At 42.7% G+C, this 20458-nt stretch overlaps 1 protein-coding gene across 1 annotated transcript in view; it reads left to right on the top strand.

The window, feature by feature from the left end:
* TMEM178B (transmembrane protein 178B) overlaps nt 1–17917 on the top strand; it is a 215873-nt gene extending 197956 nt beyond the window's left edge. The window contains exon 4 of the mRNA XM_066183821.1: nt 7711–17917. Coding sequence (XP_066039918.1) covers nt 7711–7961 — 251 coding nt within the window. The 3' untranslated portion in view covers nt 7962–17917. The remainder of the gene's footprint in view (nt 1–7710) is intronic.
* Nucleotides 17918–20458: the final 2541 nt, after the last annotated feature.

Consider the following 20458-nt stretch of genomic DNA (forward strand, 5'->3'; position numbering starts at 1 on the left):
GACCCTGGAAACTGCATTTAAAAAGCAACTGGACCTAGAAAAACCTATAAATGGGTAGGGCCTTCCTCATTTCTTCCCAGCCTGTCTCTTTCAGGGCATACAGAGATCAGTCATGCCAATGTACTTGTGTGGGCTACAGAGGATGAACAGGTATTTCCTCTGCATCAGGAAAGGAGATTTCAGCATGATCCTTTAAGGCTGTACAGGTTCAGTCTAGTTTGTTGCTTGCAAGCATTTATGTGGATGATGTAACTTCATAGGGGTGCCCTGCACTAAGTGCTTCTTGTTGACTAGACAAAGTTGTATCTTATTTTGATTTCTGACTATTCTATCTCAGTAACTGTATCAGCACATACAGAAAGGATTTTTCTGTTCCTAACAGGTCAACTCAGGGAAACAGTAATAGAACCCAGAGACGTTTGCAGTAAAGATCCTGAAAGTTGTACAAGCAAAGCCTCCTTTGGTGACTTGACTAAAACGAATGGATAGGCTTTTCTCCAGCACCTAAAGGGGAAAATATCGAAATCACCATTGGAAGTCACCACCATTACCCCAAGCTCCCAATGGCTTCTTTAGTACTGCCATCAGAAAACAAAAGAATTTAAAAGGCATGTGACTAACTATCCTTTTAGACCTGAAAATATTCCCTCTGGAAGTATTTATAATGGCACACAGTAGGCAATATGGAAGAAAGCTGCATTGAATTTACTTGTGCTGTACCTGTTCTCCAGTCTCACTTGTCTTGAAGAACATCTATCAGTAGACTTTTCAGCAGTTTAGGATTTCCTGCAAAAGAAAGGTTATACGAATCCTCTTTTGAGAGATGTCCAACTTTTTTACTGGAAGAAAATGGTCTTACATACTTAGAGGTGTAATGACCTCATTAGTAAAAGACCAAATGCAATGGGGTGCTCAGATTCCTCATGCTACAGAACATGTCCTGTGACAAGGCAAACCCAACCTGACTCCACAAGTTTCCCTTTAGCCTACAGATACCTAGGGTAGGAAGCACCTGCCTAAGGTACAGCTTGATACTAAACTTATGTGTTGTCATCTGAGGCAAATATGAGGTGTGATGGAGTCACATGAGTTTGTTCAGACCTCTAGTGCCTCTTTCTGTTTAATCTTTTGGCCTCTGCCTGGGTCATGCTGTGGGGATAAAAGAACCGGCCAGGAGCCTCTGTATGTTGCCAAGCATGGTGTTGCCAGCACACGGATAGGATAATTTTCCTAACTTTGGATTAGATTTTTTCTTCATTTTGACACTGTGGTCCTTTCTTTCCTTAATGCTCCAGTAAAATCGGAATAATATCACAGTACTACAGCTGGCACAATTTTTGCTGTCTCCTGTGTTGTGGCTGCAAGTTCGTGACCCATTACATTTGCTTAATGGCTGCAGTCAACCCACTTTATTATTGCTAGGTTATTTTGGTTGGGTCATAGGAATCACCATTGCTAAAGTACTCCCAAGTTTATTCACTTAGGCTTTGATCTGAAAGCTTTCTTCTCTCCCCGGTCCATCAAAGCACCGTGCTTTTAGCTAAGTAGTGTTGCTTTTGCCTTACGTGCCAACTCACAGCTTCAGAGAGTGCTTGCTCATTGCTGTAGCTCACTGGCTGCAGCTGTGCACAGCATGGGTGTCCACTCCCTGTGCAGTCCCAAGCCCCAAGGGATACAGTCACAGAAATGTCACCATGTGCAGATCTGCAGTGTGAAATACGGACTGACACTTGTATCAGCAGAGCAAGCCAGAGCTGAGCCCTCAGCTGCTGTGACATTGTTCCTATATATGAGATACTGATTTAGACAAGCCTAAGCATGGTCCCCATTAAGGTTTGGGGTTGTGGCTGAGGACACATAATCCTCTGGTGCCGTAAGACATTACAGCTAGTGCAGCAGCAGTCCCTAGACAGGCACACCGGGGAGGTGGCACGCAGCAGGCGCACAGCTCTGGCGTGCGCTGGGCACCTCTGACACCTTGTGAGGCAGGAGGCCAAAGGCCAAATGCAAACCACATTCTCAGAGTGGTTATAATGCAATATCACGACAGACCCTGCAGTTTATCTAGTCCATGGTATAAGATAAAAATGCATTAAGTCCCAACCCAGGTGGGGATGTAATCTCACAAGGACACCGCACTAAATCTCCGTCACCCAGTCAGATTTATCCTTCCATCTCCGCTTTTTTCATAAGGACAATTTTCCAGTAAACCCCTTGCTCTTCTGCAGCCTATTGGTGATGCTGCAAGCTGCTTCTGCTGGAACAGTACATAATTAAGCAATAATTTATATTCTGTGCGTGTATGCACAGAGCAATAAAGTGTTCTCAAGAGCTGCGTGCTGCTGAGGCGTTTAATCCGTGCACAGAAGGAGTTTACTGCAAAGCTGCTCCCTCCCTCCAAAAGCCTTTTGTCATCAATGTATTGAGAAGGAATTCGGTGTATTCTTTAATAATTTCACTTGATTGGGATATAATTTAAAGAGTTAATGCTACACACTCCACTTTAGGATCAGAGCTAATTTTATTTGTTTGTTTGATGTACCTTGAAAATAGTAAAAGCTAGTAGGGCAGAGAGAAAGTAAAGATAATGTTTCACTTGTGAGATTTTTTTTTCCTCCCATAGCCCTATAATAAAAGAAAGTGATGATAATTAAGTAAACAGCACTCCTTTCAAAGACATTAGTGGCCACAAGAAGCTACTAGGAATACTTTAAAAGGCAGAGATTTACATTTATTTGAAAACTGCATGGTTTCAAAGGACATCTTAAAATCCATACCTTTGCAATTCTCTTTTTATCTACTAATTTATAAGTAATACTTGACATTTCTATGTGCTTTAAAAAATAACAGAAGGCAAGAAGAATCAGTTTTTGGGGTTGTTTACTTTGTACTTCTGACAGCACAGTTTGTGAGTCATTTCTGTCTGTTGTGGGGGGAAGGGAGAGAATGAACATCATTCTGTCAGCTGTGAAAGAAGTGATTTCCAAATCATGAGACAAATGATCTGTAAAAGGAGGGTCTTGGAGATGGGCTTGGTGCCCAGATCATTTTAATTAGTGACTTTTTGGGTTTCCCATGCCTTCAAATTGGTGATGTCTCCTTCAGGTTCCAGTCAGACACCTCCTCCCTAATAATAAGGATGAGGATGTTTAGATGAAGGTCGTGGCAGCAGGGTCTTTTTGTGCCCTAGCACCATGAAGGCTCATCTTAATTTGCAATGCTTCTAAGAAAGGCACCAGTTCTTGTCTCACAAAACACTGCAGACCTTGGGAAATCCCTCAAGCTCAATCACTGTGGAAGTCGAGCAGGTCTGTGGGTGAAGGATGTGGCTTCTGACATGGTTCAAGAGGATACTAGCGTTAGGGAAAATTCAAACAGATTTAGTATGGATGATTTGAGCCTGTTTGTGTTTAAATCAGTTCACTCACAAGCAGTTTTGGTCTCCCCTGGAGGTTAGGTTTAAGAACTGTGGAGGCATTGCAGACCCTCACACGGCTGGGCTGATTGGAGAGAAAGGGACATTTATAAGAAAGAAAAACTTAATTCCTTGCAGCAGCGGCCCATGGCACTGCTTGATATAATCATGCTTGAAAACAGCTACAGCAAAAGGCTCTGACTCATAATCCACATGGTATTAGGCTTTGACCAACACTGATATTACCTTTCTCTGCTATCCCTCTTCAGACGATGTCTGCTCCTGCAGCAAGGATAGTAGGACCCCAGTCTTTTACATATATATATATAGCAAATAAGTTCACCTCTGTCCTAAAAAACTTTCCAATCTAAATGAAAGGGACATTCAGTGTAATGTTTAATATTATTCTGTAATATATAAGAAAGACAGGCACAAGATCACCAAGAGATATTTAATGGCTCAGGTTCTCAAACCACTGATGATCATCAGCTTATTAGCAGGACAGGCACTGTCAGAACCAGGCCAAGATGAAGGGAGACTACCTGACAAGGAGCCAGGATGGAGGTTTGACTACATGTCAAACAGCAGTTTCTGTGGCACAGACACAGCTTTATATGAAATTTCATCTCTCACCTGAGTGAAGCATTTTGCAATGACATGTGAATTACCTGTCAAAAATCCCACTGTTGCCTTGTGTCATTCATTAGGTGTCACATAGGAGGATAATGTGTAAATCCCAGCACAAAGAACTTCGTGAGTTCTGCTGCCCCCGGCTGCAGAAGGAGATGGCCTTTATCTTCTTGTGCGGCTCATGTACCAGCAAACCCTTACTGCCACCTGTCATTCACAGTTTGTGCACCAGGGCCATGGCTGTACCACCAGCCTTCAGGTCTGGCCATCTGCTTGGACCACAGCTATGGGGAGTGTTTTGACAAAAAAATTAAAGTTTGTATCAATGCAGTTTCCAGGGGATCTGGAGCATTAGTGCACATGTAGGAGGATACCTCACTGACAGAAGAAACTTAAGAGGAAACTGCATAAGGGCTCAGTGTGACTTCTGAAAAAGGAAAAAGGATCATAGGGTTGGGAATGGTCATGACTTCCTGCAGTCCTGCTGCCTCTGAAGCACTGTGTCTGTAGTGCAGAGTGTCATGGGCATGAGTGACAGCCTCCGTCCTCCTGCCACCTCAGCTCCATGTCTTCCCTGGACTAGCAGAGGCTTCATTTCCACGGGTAAGCTCAGGTTCTGCATCCCTTTTACCCATGACTTTCACTGCAATGGCCAACAGCTGTACAATTTGAAAGGATGATCTTTTGTGTTATGATTGCTAGTTCATGAGGGAAAGCTATTGAACAGTCATGAGGTAGGAACCTTACTTGGTTTTCATCAGTAGCCTTCCTGGTGAGAGGCCAGATTAACGATAAGCAGGAACTTCCTTGCTTGGCTGAACACAAGTGACACATAGGACGCGTAAAATGGCCATAAAGATTTTTCTAGATGGCGTAAAATGGCATTTTTTGTGTCTGCAATGAACAGCACTAGAGAGACAGATAACTCTGTGTTGTACAAGGCATCCTGCAGAAACACAGGGGGGTGACGGGCTGAGGACCATTCTCTGCACTCTGTGACATTGTGCATGGCAGTCATTCCTTGTCATCATGGGTTGGCACATTCTCCAGGACGGGAGTAGGCTTTTTTTTCAGAGAAGTCTCATGCTTGTGATTTGCTTAGTTCTCTAGTGCTGTTACTTGCTCTTTGCTGCTTCTTTTTTAAGGGGCAGAGTACCCTCAGCAAGGTGCAGTGCCGATATATTGGGCACTGTTCAAATACAAAGAGTAAGCAACACTCATTGCACCGAAGAGCTTGTGATCAAAAAAGCCAAGACAAAGCGTGAAAGGACGTGGAGTATTTGAAATCCAAAGTTATTTCCTTCCCTTTTGACCTTAGCATTTCAGCTTCAGTCTGGCCACACAGATTTTCCCACCAACCTCTCTTAACAGTCTTATATCTTGAGAGAGCTGAAATTACCATGTTCTTACTAGCAAAGAAAGGTCTTCCCTGTCATTTTCTAACCACAACCATTTGAAATGAGCCACAGAGCTCAGTTCAGAGCACAGTGCCTCTGAAGCATCTTTTTTTGCCCCTGATCTCACACTGTACTAGTCATTCTGACACAGAACACAAGGAACAACCGCATTCTTGTCAGACATCTTCATATTACTGTATAACCTACGTAACATAGTAAAACATGGAAAGAACATGTGGTTTCTAATCAACCAACCTGATTTTTGACTAATGGATTGTGGGAGGGAGATCTCCCCATTTATCCTATTCTGTGCTTTGAAGTAGTATAGGACAACTCTAGAGCCTGGGATCTCACAAGGCTTTTGCAAGAATCCAGATCAGTGACTGCAGACGGATGGGGTGCTGGTGGGAGGCAAGAAGGCTATTTTGAATGAAATAGGCATGGTACCTACTGCAGCAGCTTGCTGGTCCTCACTGGTACCCAGTGGCACTCTCATTATACGAACATTTATGAATATCCTGGGCTATCTGGCAGCTGTTCGTGGCATTAGGTGAGGCACCCTACCTTTACAGCAGAGACTATCTACAAGTGACTTTCCAAAATATGGTGGAGAAAAGACCATCCAAACAAGCACAGCCGTGATCAGAAGAGGGAACAGAGAGAACACCGTAGCAGTGATCTCACAGCAGGTCCATGACAGAGATTTGTAGATTCAATGCCTGTGTGAGGTTCCTACTAAATAAAGGAGGTGGGTATAGTGGAAAGTTCACACATTTTGGTGATGTCTGTATGTTCCTGCTAATGCTCCCAGTTTCTGAACCAAATTCCATGTAAATTCACCAAATAATCTTACCTCTACGTTCAGAGTGGGGACTGTCAAATTCATTTTTTCAATGCAACTACAACTAAAAAGAGCAAAGCAGCAGAGAAACAACAGCAAAAGTGGCAGAAGAGAAGCAGAGACAGGGGGCAGGAAGGAGTAGAAGGAAGTAAAGGCACCAGAAGACAAGAGCTTGTCACAGAAACTAGGCTGACTGTGTCTGCTTTGGAAGATTGTGCTGGTTTAGGGATGGGACCAAGAAGAAGAGGAGATTCCTCACCAGCAGCTGTAAGTGAACACATGCAGGATGTGCTGCACTGGTAGTCCACGTCACACGTTACTGATCCATGCATGAACAGAGGGAGGACGTGCAGGACTGACTGTGTGTGTCTTGTAGCATGAGTCCCGTAGGTTGCCTTCTAAGCCCAGGGCTCTCCAGGCAATTCTGAGGCCCACAAAGGCAGGAATTACAGAGGAAAAATAAAGTGCCAACTTCATGCTGACTTGAGTTGTTATCTCTTGTGGCAGGTGTATAGAATCTGTATCTATCCATTATTTGGTATGTGGGTGGCAATTGTGACATTTCAGGAGCTCAGAGTTTAGCATCGATGAAGCTGGAGGCCGAAGATCAAAATTAGACTCATCTGGGTGGGATAAGGTTCAGCCTCATCTGATATGTGTGTCTTTCCATAACACCACCTGACAGAGTTATGAAGTTTGTCCTTACAGTGTTCTCAGGAAGAAATAAGAAATGAAATGTTGCTGCATAGATGGAAAACAAGAGCAGGATATTCTGAAGATTTCAGTAACATGGCAGAGGGCATCTAGATTGAAACTGGAGTCGTGCAGAGGGCAGAATCTGAGTTTTGTGAAGGATTTAAAGACTTTTAAAGTGATATTTAAAAGAAGACTGTATAATGGAAAATTCTGTATTTTGATATAAGAAAAGTATGAAGAAAATCTCCCAGATAAGTTCAAATGTACATTTCAACAGAGCCAGAATATGTCAAATATATTGTAATCTATAAAGTCTATCACTGAAAAATTGGAATGAAGCAAAAAATTAAGGTTATTTTCCCTCCCAAAAATGTCAAAACAAGATTATTCACTCTGTATTTGTCTAAAGAAAAGTTTCAGAAAAATCAGTGGTTCCATGGAGCATTCTGGTGCCCAAGGGAGTGCTCATAATGAAAAAGTGTTCTTGCTGAGGTTTCTCCACACAGCTCTGTTCAGCAGGAGATCAATATTCAAGGCTCTGGTGGCACTCAGTTCTTTCCTCATGGAGCCTCCAGACTAAGGCACTCTCTATACAAACATCTTCCCTTAGGCACTTCCTTACCGCTTGCACCAGCTCTTTTCGGGCAGCTTGCGAAGGGGTATGTCTATCACTCTTCTAACTTCTCTTTGTTTTTTTCCTCCCTCCTTCTCCCCTTCCCGTTCTCCTCCAGGAACCTTCTGCATCATTTCACTGTGCACGTGCGTGGCTGGAATCAACTTTGAGCTCTCCCGCTACCCCCGCTACCTGTACGGACTTCCCGACGACATCAGCCATGGCTACGGCTGGTCCATGTTCTGTGCGTGGGGGGGCCTGGGCCTCACTCTCATCTCTGGCTTCTTCTGCACTCTGGCCCCTTCTGTCCAACCTGTCCCCAGGACCAACTGCCCCAAATCTAGACCTGAGAATGGGACAGTGTGCTAAAACAATAGCAAATAAATACACACACACAGAGACATATATATATATATATGCCTATGTATGCCTATACATGCATATATATGTATATATAATTATATATATATCTAAAATCTCAAATTAATGCCAGTGCCAAGGTAGAGCTGAGTCCAACACGGCACTCACATCTCCACTGGACTCTTTGTTGCTTCATTCTTTCTCACAGTGATGGGAAAGCTTTTCTCTCACATGGCTCTTCCATCCAACTCCTAACTTCAGCATCATACCTTAGAGGTCAAACGAACCTACAGTTGCACCTACCTACAGCCATTTGGGAGGGGGAACAGGGGATTCATGTGGGGAATCTGGAACCAGAATCTGTACAGGACATGGTGGGGGCAGAGGCATGGGGGAGGGTGACACAAAAAGCACGTCCATTGCAGCCAGAAGGGAAAATGCAAACAGCAAGCAAAGGAGCAAATGAAGCATTTGAGCCACTTCAACACCGTACCTCCTCAAGGCCGTTATCAGAAAGCCACCCACGTTCTTTTTCTTTCTTAAAACAAAATGACAGAAGCCTGTCGTGTCATTGGTTTTGGGGTTTTGTTGGGTTTTTTTCCCTCCTTAAAAAGCAGAAAACAAAATGGACAGAATGTGTGAGGAAAAGCAAAAAAGCATTTTCTCTTTGCCTGCCAAACTTTAGAGAGAAGCAAACAAGTGAAAATAATAATAATTAATAATAATAAGAAACATCTAAGAAAATAAAACCAGAAAACAATAAAAATCTCCAAGAGGACATCTCAGCGGACTTTCCAACAATGCGGTTTTAATCTTCCAGCTGCCTTACATCCAGGCTTACAACTGAGGCTGAACTGCTAATGTAAATGCAGCAGAAGGCCTTTTGAAAATGCTGTGATACATGTGTGTATAACTTTTTCTTCCCTCTTACTTTATTTATTTTTTTTAACAAAAAGAAAAATTTAAAACATTGCAATGTGATTGTCCACTAAACCATCCATGCTGTGTTTGTGGCCCAAGACTGAGGCACTGCAACGGCAGAAGCGCGAGGAAAGCCGTCAGGTCTGAGACAGCACATCTTCTCTGGTGGATTTCAGAAGGCTTTTTTTCATGGAGCTTCTGAGAGTTCAGGATGGTGGATCCAGGGGAAGACTGACCAAGGAGAAGGGAGGTGGGGGGAGGCCGGGTAGCTGTTCTTCCCAGGGATTTGCTGGAATGGGATTTCATCAAGTTTCCAGTTTGGATGTTCGAGACAATTGGGCAAAAGCCATTGTGGAGGAGGAAAAGGGAGCTAATTTCTGTAGAAAAGAAGTAAGAGATGCCTCTCATTGTGTTAATGTATGCCAAATAAGACCTTCCCACATCTTGTCTTTGGAAACTGCCCCGGTTCACTGGACATCTCCTCTCTCCATCTGGGAGAACTGCGTACAGATGGATGTGAAAGGGTCAGATGCAGAGAACAGAGATCCATTTCCCATGAGCTTAAGCATTGTATGATATAACTGTGAACCTGCAAATGGAACTCTCTCTCTTTTTTTGGTCTTTCTCTTTTTCCTGCTACTCCTCTTCCTCTTGTCTCCTTTTTCCTTCCCTCTGCTTTTCCCTTCATTCAAGTCATAGGTCCCTGAGCTAAACAAACAGCTAAGTCTGGAGAGGTGGGTGAATGCCATTAGAGGAAGAAAAGCATTTTGGCTGTGAGGACAGTGGATCCTTGCAGGGTACCAGTGGCTGAGGGGAAGGTGGGGAAAAAGGGCCAAGGGTGTAGCCAATGGGACTCTGAAGAAGGATGACTGAATTGCCATGTAGAAGAGCGAGGGCACCACTGACAAATATGCAGGCAAAGGGAGACAGGGCAAAGGAAAAAGGTCTCCCCAAAATCAATCCAACCCAACATGCTCTTAATTCAGGGACAGTGCCAGCAATCCTTTCTTACATGATAGCTGCATGATAAAGTCCTCATTAGTCAATAAGAAGTCATCCTCTCCATCTAAAACTAGGAGAAGGAGCCTGTGCCTGCTGCGCAGAAATGCAGGCATTAATTTCCAGGTCATGCCATTTGCACAGCTGGCAAGAAACAGTGTTGCTTGGTTTAAAAATATCCAGCTAACAAATAATTCTTACACATGTAGTTGCATTAACAGTGCTCAAAGAAATTAAATTTCTGGAGGGCATGTTGGAGTAGAGTAGATTTGGGTTTCTTCCATTCTTGCTCAAGTACCTATCTTTTGTTTTCTGTTATCTACAGATTCCCCAAACGTGTCAATGCCAGCTGCTAAGTCAGTGTATTTCCACTGAAGTGCCGTCCCTGTCAAATGAAGTTTCACAATTTCATTTTCCATTAGATGTAACCAGAGAAATTACTTATTTATTCGAGTTGAAAATATAAGCCTTTTGAAGAAACTTCCTTTTTAAGCAGATTGGTTTATTTATTTTTTTCTGGGAAGGTTTTCAAATAGAGCGGTTTTGAAAAGTTTTGAAATAATTTGACTGTGCAAGTGCCTACTTGGTAAGGAGGTTGATGAATTACCATTGAACAGAAAAAGGAAATTTAAAACAAAAACAGCCTTGGAGAGCTAAATGAAAGCTGAATGCAGAAAACCAATGACTGGAAACCAAAAAGACCTATAAAAATTTGTTCGTTTCTTCAAAGCATGAAAAATTTTGGAAAAAACCCAACTTTTTGGTAAGAAATTATTAGGAAAATTACAGCTGTTTACTTAAAACATCTTTGAATGCAAACTTTCTTCCTCCTCTGCAGTGCTGAATGTGATAGGAAAGGTGTTTCATGTAAATACAGATATCTGGAGTGGCACAGGTAAACCAGATTTACAGAAGTACCTATCTGGAGTCCACCATCAGGCCCTGTGGCACGCAGAGCAGTACAGCAGTTCCTGTGATGATATATCCTTGTGTGGTCCATGAGTGTTCACAGGGTGTATTCTACAGATACAGTTTTGAAAGAGGTATAGCAGTAAGATTTAAAGAAATGGAAGTAATTTTGCTGTTTGATGGACTTTCAAAGGTTTCCATTTTTTTTCTGCAGCTGGCATAAAACCAGTTTTGCCTTGATGAAGTATTCTCTGATGGTGTTGGTTTACAAGCTGTATATAAGCCTGTGTGTCTGTCTGTGTGTGGCAGTGGTGGAAGAGGGTTATGGTTATTTTTATTTACAACAGAAAAGTGTTAACCCTGAATCTTTGGGCCAGTTCTGTGGTTTTCCACTTGCTCTAGCATAGGATCCATACGGCCTGTGTGGCTGTGAAGCATCTTGAAGGTTATGGGAATGTCTGAAGCAGCATGTGATCCTGTCACCTCAATCTCCAGCTGGATCCCCAAAAGAACCATTTGTCCAAACATCGGTTCTCTCATCATTGCTTTAAGAAAGGGCAGAACCCCTTTGGGAAATTGTGAAATTCCCTCCATACTTCTCAAAGAGCTGGGAGGAATCCCATGTGCTTCCATCCCCCTAAATAGGGGTCACAGCCCCACCATGCCTTCTGTGTGCTCAGATTGTCTTTAGACCAGGGTTGATCCAGAATACATCCACATGCAAATTTGTGATGGTTAGTGTCTCCATTTCTCCTGAGTGGAAGCACACCCACAGCTACTCTGAGTTTCTGCATTTTGGGGGAGGCTTTGAAGTATCTTTCTGAACAGAGATTGAAGCTTTTTGACTAGTGCGTGGTTTCTTAGTTGGAGGAGTAGCTAGTTAGAAATCTGTTATCAGTGGTCCTAGCATTAAGGGGCTTGACCCTCAGATCTGCTCTGGCCAAGTGCCTAAGCATGTGCTTTACTTGGAACATGTGACTAATCCCTTTAACTTTGGCTGACTATTCATGTGCTTAAAGTCAAGAATGTGCTTTCCTGCGTGACATTCAGCTTCCTGCAGAGACCAGCCCACGCTCTTTTCCCGTCTTTCCCCTGTAGATAAGGTGACACTTTGCCCTAGCCTGAGCAACCAGTACGTTCTTGGTCTCCCTTTCCATGAGGTGGGAATGCAGGATCCATATTTGGGAGGCTCTTTCCCAGAGGTAGCCTTTCACATTGCACTTCTGGGACAACATATCTCTATGCTTCAGAGACCACAGAGCCACTGGAGTGCAGTGAATGCAGATATCCTAAAACGCCCATCCTAAGGATGCGGGATGAATTGGCTCAACCCACTGATCTGCAGGCTGAGGATTTGTGTGTAGTGACTCAGTTGTGTTGCCCTTTGACTGTAACAAGCCAGCTGCAGGGGTTCTGCTGGCTGTCCCTGCTGGGACACTGCACATGTGAAGGGGTTATGTGGCAGCAGCACATTTGCCCTGTATCTTATGTACCCTATAGGACATCTCCTCCTTCAAGCTAAAGCTGTTTGTGTGTTAAATTTCCTGACCCATATTAGCTGCCTGTATATATATAATCAATCCCTTCTTCCTCTCTGCAAACACACTACTGATCTTTCCTCATCTAAATAGTACAGTCCCTCCAGTTCTTTTTCTTGTTGGGCTTTTTTTTCTTCTACCCCAGGGAGAGTCACAAGTGGATCACAAGCCACCAGTGACCAGAACAATTTCTTTGAGATACTGCTTTTGAAAAATTGTCATTACTTTTTAAAAATGTTATTCCAGCTGCAATAACAAATGAAAGGGAAAAAAAAAAGCATCCTCAGAGTCCTCTAAACAGAGGATCCTCATCCTTCCAAGAGTGAATTGTGAGAGTGCAGGTATTCTGACTTCCTCTGGATGCAAGTCATTTGGGACCATTTTTAACTGTGGCATGTTAGCTGTGTGGTTCAATGGATGGTGAATAAAGCAAAGTTGGTGAAGGAGGGGATTGATGTGCAGGGGCTATCTCAGATTCCCGAGCATTCCTGGAAGACTGTGTCTCCCTGGCTTTCCATTTACCCACTGTGTAGCACCTCTGAATCAGGCTCATCCCTGGAGCCCCACTGATAAGCAGAGCTCAGAAGAAAATCACTGTAATCTGTCCTTAATTCTTGAGCACCACGCTAACTGCCAGCAGCAAAATGAAGGGAAAATCATATGTTACCAAGTATAGCTTAAATAAAGACATGCATCCTTCGGGCTCTCTCTTCTGTGTGCCTCTGCATAGGCCTAGAAGGGCTACAGGAGTGCTCAGGCACATTCACACGAACCACCACTGCATTTTCTAGCCCCCAGGTTTCCCACTCTTTCATGGTCCACACCACTGTGCTCATCCAGCCAGCAAGGGAAGATTCAAGGTGAAAAACAGACAGCTCTGAATGATTGCCAGGTACCAACAACAAAAAGTACAAAACAGGCATGAAACACAAACAGCATATAAAGATCAGTGACAGATGAATTTCCAAGGTCAGGAACTGAAGTTCAAAAAAGCCTGAAGTTTGATTGCTAACTCTAGGCCAGATCCGTAAAATCTTTATTCTGCTAGTTTAAGGTGAAAACTCAAAAATCAAGGCTTGGCTCAAAACTCATAATCCACTGTTTCCAGTCATAGCCAGGAATATATTGCAACTATTCCATAGTCTGTTAGGTTCAAAGAAAGCTCAGGTGCCTTAGAAAATATTGTAGTGCTGTCTTGGTTAACACTGGAAATGAAATGTGTGCTAGCACACTCACATCTATTCTTTGGCTTTAGAAAGAAAGTCATCAGATTCTACCTCCCCTCCCTCCCTGCCATTCCTGCACTTCAACTTAGGGTTTGCATCCTGTATGCCCCACTAACACCCCAATCACACAACCTTCTTCAGAGCCATACTTGTAGATTGCAGTATTTTGACAACAAGTGCAGCTGGTGCCAGGGGCCTCTGACAAGCTCCATGTTGACATCGATTGGAGAACTGGAGCCTGACACAGTGCTGTCAATTTAATTGCAGTACACCTTGCAGAAGTTTAGGATTTAACTTGAGGAAGAGTTTGGACGACTGCCTCAATATAGGCCACAAGAGGGAAATTAAATTCTGGTCACCTCCAGTAAAGCACTCCAGAATCACAGATCAATTGACCTTCCCTTGTTCAGGGAAGACTTTCAATGAAAATATCAGTCTCAGATAGGTTATCTCCAGGGAAAAGTGGGAGAGTGTAAAAAAGGAGACCCAACAAGAGCTGCTTCAAAATCGGTAGAATTCTGTGAGGATAATCCAATGTTACCCTCAGCATCAGCAGCAGGAATTGTCTGATCCTTCTCAGACTGCCCTTTTATATTCTTCCATCATTGACTAACATCCTGCACTGTGGCAAAAAGTGACTTCCAAGGTTTTCTTGCATAGGCTGTATACACATGGGCACCCTCACTCCCTTCTTTCCTTAAACGCACACATGTGTACATCCCACATGATGTGGATGCCAGGAACCTGAAAAACTTGTGTCCTACATAGAGAGAAAATACATAGCAAAATGCAGCATAATTGTTCTCTGTTCTTCTATACTTAACTCAGGAGTTGCAATGCTATTCACGTGCCATCTGTGTCCCTGTTAGGTTGTGCGTGCAGATCACATGCAAATTCTCTGCTGGAGATGCAAGAGGAAGCAAAATACAACTGGGATAAATTTGGTATTTTCCATCAAAAAGTATTTGGATATTTAAGGAAGATATGCCAGTGTATCCCCTCCAAATCAGAAATGTTTACGATCCCCCAGTGTAACAATCCCACTGTGCCAAGAGGCAGTGCCATGGCAGGACACTCCTGAGTCTGTAGAGGGCTTGTGTGGGCTGTTGGCAGCATGAAGACTGTGGTTAAAGCTCCTGGGCACAGCAGGGAGCCTCACATGCCGTGGGTCTGAGCCCTACCTGTGGCAGCAGGACACAGGAATATCTCTGTAAAGGCAGTTCCTTCAAGTGGCCTTGTTACCATGCCAGTGGGTCAGAAATGCTCAAGCAGCAACAGCAGTTCTGCAGTAGGTGAGATAAAGAGTAAAGCCTTCAAAAACCTGTGGGTTTTGCCCCAGTTTCAAGATGATGTAGACTCCAAGGAGTGTGAATCAGTCATGGCCTTAGTCTCCTGGGGCCCAACACACCAAACAGCTTCAGCATCCAATTCTTCTTTAGACAGTGAGTAAAACACTAAATGCTTTTGGTGCCTGTATTTTTTTTTTTTTAATTATACACTCCTAATTTGCTTAAGCTCTCATGATGTTTTATCTCAAGAAGAGTTTTCTTCTGGCTGTAGTGTGTAAGGCTGTATTTTTTTTTACAAAGAGTTATTCATTAACAATATAGATCATAAGAAAAAGATTCAAGTAATCAGAACAAGAGAAGTGCAGCCTTAGACTGTTCAGTCAGAGTGTACTGAATTATTTATAACTCCTGGGCACCAACAGCAATCACAGATATCTAATTTAAACTGTTACTATTTTTACTTGGCAATTTCCATCACTTAGAGTGTTTATATCTATGTATTTGCGGTTTGATCTTTTGCAAGACAAAATTTCCCCTACTTACACAGAAAAGCATATTTGGGAACTTTTGAAAGTATTTTTCTGCAGTAACTTAAATTACATTAAAGCATTTTGAGGCTTAGTATGACAGACTTTACAACTTTCAAAACTGTAAACTGTGTCTAAAATGGGCTTGAAATTCCAGTTCTTTCTCAAGTAAAATTCTCTTTGACTACAGGTCATTGGGATCAAGGAGAAATTTGTTTTATTAGCAGATGTAAGACTGGCTCCTATTTATATGTATATGTGATGAAGGGACTTCAGTAAGGGGGCTGCACTTCTGTGTCAGCCCACTTAAGGATCTTCTGCACAGATGTAGGAAAAGTCACTGCTAAGTCACTCCAACTTTCTACCAATCTCTTTTTGTAAAAAACAACCATTATACTTGTGTGCGTGGCTGGAAAAAAGCATTATTAAATCCAGCCCATAGGCTGACACACATATATTTGTATATATGTGTATATTTGTATATATATTTGTAAATTCATGAAAAATGTCTGTATCTTCATGATTGCCTGAAATAACCTGAGATTGATGTACAGAATTTCAGGCAAAGGACTGTTTCTTTTTCAAAATCCTCATGTATCTCAGATTTAAACCAAAACAAACTAAAAAGTACAATTTCCCAGGAAAATCCTCATTTTGCCATTGCACCAGTTGAGGAGGGGTACCACACTTAAGTCAGCGGCGCGCACATCCACACATGTACATCCAGTCAAAGGACTGGGTCTCAAGGGCTTTTTTAAGGAAAAGGAATGGACTGAAAAAGCAATGGTAGAGTTTCTGTTCAGCATTAGCTCTCTCAATTGATTCTCTTGTCCTTTATTAGGAGGCCCTTTGTACAGATGCTGTTCTTCTCTTTAGGTGTACGTTTGGGAGGAGCAACTTTGTGGATGACACTGAGCCACTGAAAGGCCAGGATTTTCTGACCTGCCTTTGTCCCCATTAACCTTAGACACTTAACTGAGTTCATGATGTTAATGAGCTCATCTCCCTTGGCTTCTTGTACAGGTAGTGAAGAGAGACAGTTTCTTACAGGTGGTGAGCTAGCAAAACTGACATCTAAGCTTTAGGAGCTCCTTCTTGCTTCATGCAATGACCTCTCACCTGTCTTGGGTGATCCCAAGATCTCAAAAGTTCTTAAATCCTGGTGAGGTGAATCAGGTATCTAGTGCAAAAGAGCATCCATATGGAGATCAGCCATGTCTGTGTGCTTCGGGTGCATGGCCTGGGCTCACCTCTAAAACACAGGTTTTAATTGTGAAAGCCTGTTGGAACAGAAGATGTTCACAACAGCCTTCCCCTCCCAAACTGCAACATGACTACAGAGGATAGGGCTTGTCCCAACCCCTGGAAATAGCATTTGAGGTGAGTGCCTTGTGGTGGCTTCCAGGCACAGATGACTGGGTGGTCCCAGTGCTGGAGGTCGGAGGTCTTTGGTCTGAACTCTTCACCTTTCTCTGCCAGTCCTGGGCATTGCTGAAGCAGTTCAAAGAGTGAATTTACCTCTTAAACGTTTGAACAGCTGAGCTCTTCAAAGGTTACTTTTCTTGCTTTATCCCCAAACTGGCCTGAAAAAGTCAACTGGCTGGTAGTGATAATCAAAAAAATTCTCCTCCAAGATACAGTCTGGGTAGTTTCGTATTCTTTTTTTCAATGTTAATAACTGCTTTACAAACAGCTTACATGGAGATTAAAGAGATTGCAATTTCATCCCTTATTGTTGGGATTATAGTTGTCCTCAGAAAAACCAAACTGAGGACTCAACAAGCGGATGAACTGTGGCTGTAGTATTCAGAAAGCTGCTCTGACAAGGCTGAATTTACGTCTCCACCTTATGGTGACAGTCTCTCAGAGCCAAAATTTGGAACTGCGTATTGAGTGTGAGTCTATCTAGAAGGACCAGCAGTTTAATCTAGTATTAGAACTTTAGAACTCTTGTATAGTCCCATATATTACCTGAATAAAATAAATACAGTCAGAGGAGTGGGAAAATTAAACTGATTTCGGAAAACTCTAAGGCTAAGTGAACTTTGGATCTTGTGCCAATGTATTGTCACTGCTACTTGTTTCTACAGCTAAATTTAAGTTAGTGACTTGACAGTCTTCACCCATCTCTCAGAACAACTTTATTTTTAAAAATACTGTTAAGATTTTGACAAGAGGGACTTCAGCTGACCTGCAGGGAACTGTAAAATGAAGATTCAATACTGTGTACTAGTACTTAAGGAAAGACTTTAGTTAGAAAGCGGAAGATAAAACTGAGTTCCATGGATCAAATGTTATTTTTCAGCATGGTACTACCTTGCCCAAGCTGTAGTGTATCATCCTGACATTCTTCTCCTGTTCTCCCTTTCCCTTTTTTGGAGTAAGATATTTATCTCTGTCTCCCTCTCTTCTTTTTCCTTCCCGTGTGTGAGAATACAGACATGCTTCCTGTAAAGACATTTTTCTCTAAATTTCATTCCATACCAGCTCTTGCATATGTGACTGTTTTGTTATTTGAGATGTCTGTGAAAAAGAAATAAAGGCTTTAAGAGTGAACTCTGGAAATGAGGAGGAGCTTGAGAATATCTCAAATTTAAGGATGCAGCACCATTTTCCTCAAGATTTTCAGAATGTTCCTAAATTCTCCTCATCACTCTTCTGCCCTCCCTCTCTGTGAAAGGGATGAGGAAGGTACTGGCATGTGGGACTCTCAAAGGTTGCTTTTTAAACTGTTGACCCTCTGTGTCCCACGAGGATTTTGCAGAGTTTTAATGTCAAGAAAAACCTCCTTTAAAAAGGTGATGAAGTCAATGCACGACATCACATGGGAGGAGGTTCTAAGGGGTGACTCCATACCAGTTTATCTTTGATTCCTGTTCTTTACAACAGTCCTGGCATCCAGCCATGCACATTCTCCTCCCTGCTAGGTTCACTTTGCCAACATGTGGCTTGCCAAGGGGGGCCTGCCCGACCTCTCACCCCCATGACACACTTGGATTATCTTCTTGGATAACTTTCCAGTTTCTCTCAAAAAACCCCATCTGACCTCCTAATGAAAGCCATGACCACTCCTGTGACCCTGCTGCAGGGAGCGAATGCCAGGCTCCATGGGACAGGCCAATGCCTGGCACTGGGGCCATCCTGGCGGTAAGGAAGGAGAATGGGTGGGGCTCTCAGGCCATCAGAGCTCCATTGTCACCTTCCCCAGCAAGCTCCCCTACTGCTCTTAAACCTCTCAGCCAGTTCAGCTCGTGGGTCTGACTCTCACTCTCCCACCTGTGCCCATGGGAAATATGTGTGGGTGTGAAAACCACTCCTGTGTGAGGGCACGAGCGTTGGGTACCAGGGGCAGGGAGAAACCAGACATACTGGACTCCCCACCATCCACTGTAGGTGAATCTCATGAAGATATCTGCTCTTCAGGATTTCTTCTGCCCCAAGTAATATTCAGCCTAACCACACACTACCACACTGGCCAAAAGTTTTTGGAGAGTTTCCCTTTCTTGACTTTCTCATTGGTCCTTTTTTCCTTATAATTTTTTTCTCTTGCTCAGAAGAAATGAAACAATTCCCATAATCATCCTTTGATGATGATGAAAGTTGCAGTCATCACTGTTTCTAATTGACAGTTTGGGAGGCTTAGGATAATAATTCACTTAAATGCCTGCAAATTGAACTATGTCAGCACTTTCCTAGGACATTCCAAGTAAAATAATATGACTGGTACAGGACATTCTTCATGTGGGTACATCTTGGCCAGCTGTTTATGTTTCCTCTAAGTGCAGTACACACATCAAAGCTGGATTAAGAAAGACCTAGAAAAAAAAGACTCAGGCATATTCAGAGAAATGCAGCAATACATCATATTTATCTGGCATATTTTCTCTATAGAAAAATTTACAAGTATGAGTCCCATCAGACATGTCTGAGTCAGGTAGGTATTATAGCCATTTTGAAGATGGGAAGCCAAAAGCCTGGGAAACACCTTCTATTTAGTGGTTTGATGCCCCCTCACAAGTTCTACCAGCTGCAGGTGGAGCCTTCTCTTTTCAGCACTTTTGAAAATCCAGACTGTAGCTGGGTTTACTCAAATCTGCAGTGGTTGTAAACATGAAGGCCAGGATTAGAACACTCAGGATCCTGATTTCTTCAGAGCACTGCTACAGAGCTTTGATCCCACAAAGCACTTGCCTAATTTCAAGCATAAATTTCCCCTTAAGGATGCTACTGTCATGCTTAAAGCTAAGCACATGCCTAAGTGTTTTGCTAGACTGGGAAATGCATTGAAATATATAAAACCTTAACATATTTTGAAAAGTCCAAAACCATGTCCATTTCTGATTATGGTTTGGACATTGTAAAGGATATTTGAACTGTGTATGCAGCTGCTCAAACAAGTAGAGCACTTTTTAGCCAATACACACAGAGTTTTATGACTTTTGGGCAGTAACATCCAGTTGTCAGAAGTAATAGAGAGTGACATGTCCTGTGAGGTTGGGACCTCTGTGCTGCTGTTAGAGGCGAAGTGGCTCCTGTGGCCATCGGTGCTAACAATACATCAACAACCACTGACTATTTCGTTAGGTTGTTCTGGTGAGATGTGAGTGTGGTGGCTAATTTCACAAGTAATGTGACATCAAGTGTATTGTACTTTTCCATTTCTTCCTGTAACCTGTTGCAGCAGAGGTGAACAGAATTTGTTTAAACATGAAACACCCCCAGATTTCTTGTTCTGTTAATCCAAGGTGCTAATCTGCAGACACACGGGTGTTTGTGTACGTGCATAAGTGTTTGCAGGACTGTGGCCCTGAAGGGACATTTTTGTGGCAGGGTTGAGATCAGGGAACTGATAGGGAGAATGAACAAACCCCTATAGCTTTGAAAGACAAGAGTTGCAGAAAGCATCACAGGACTTTGCCAAAAAACTGGCTACATCTTACAATTTCCCTTTTGTTTTGATTTGTTTTGGTTTTGGCTTTATTCAGATTGGCACAGAATACTGTATTTCCATCGATTAAAATCTTGTCTGGTAACTAACTAAACAACTTGTTCATGGAAAATTAAAAAATAAATAAGTAAACTGTCAGTTGTGGAATG

The sequence above is a fragment of the Chamaea fasciata genome, unplaced genomic scaffold (assembly GCF_029207755.1).
Source record: "Chamaea fasciata isolate MVZ Bird 193981 ecotype frontalis unplaced genomic scaffold, bChaFas1.0.hap1 SCAF_5, whole genome shotgun sequence".
Taxonomy (NCBI): Eukaryota; Metazoa; Chordata; class Aves; order Passeriformes; family Sylviidae; genus Chamaea; species Chamaea fasciata.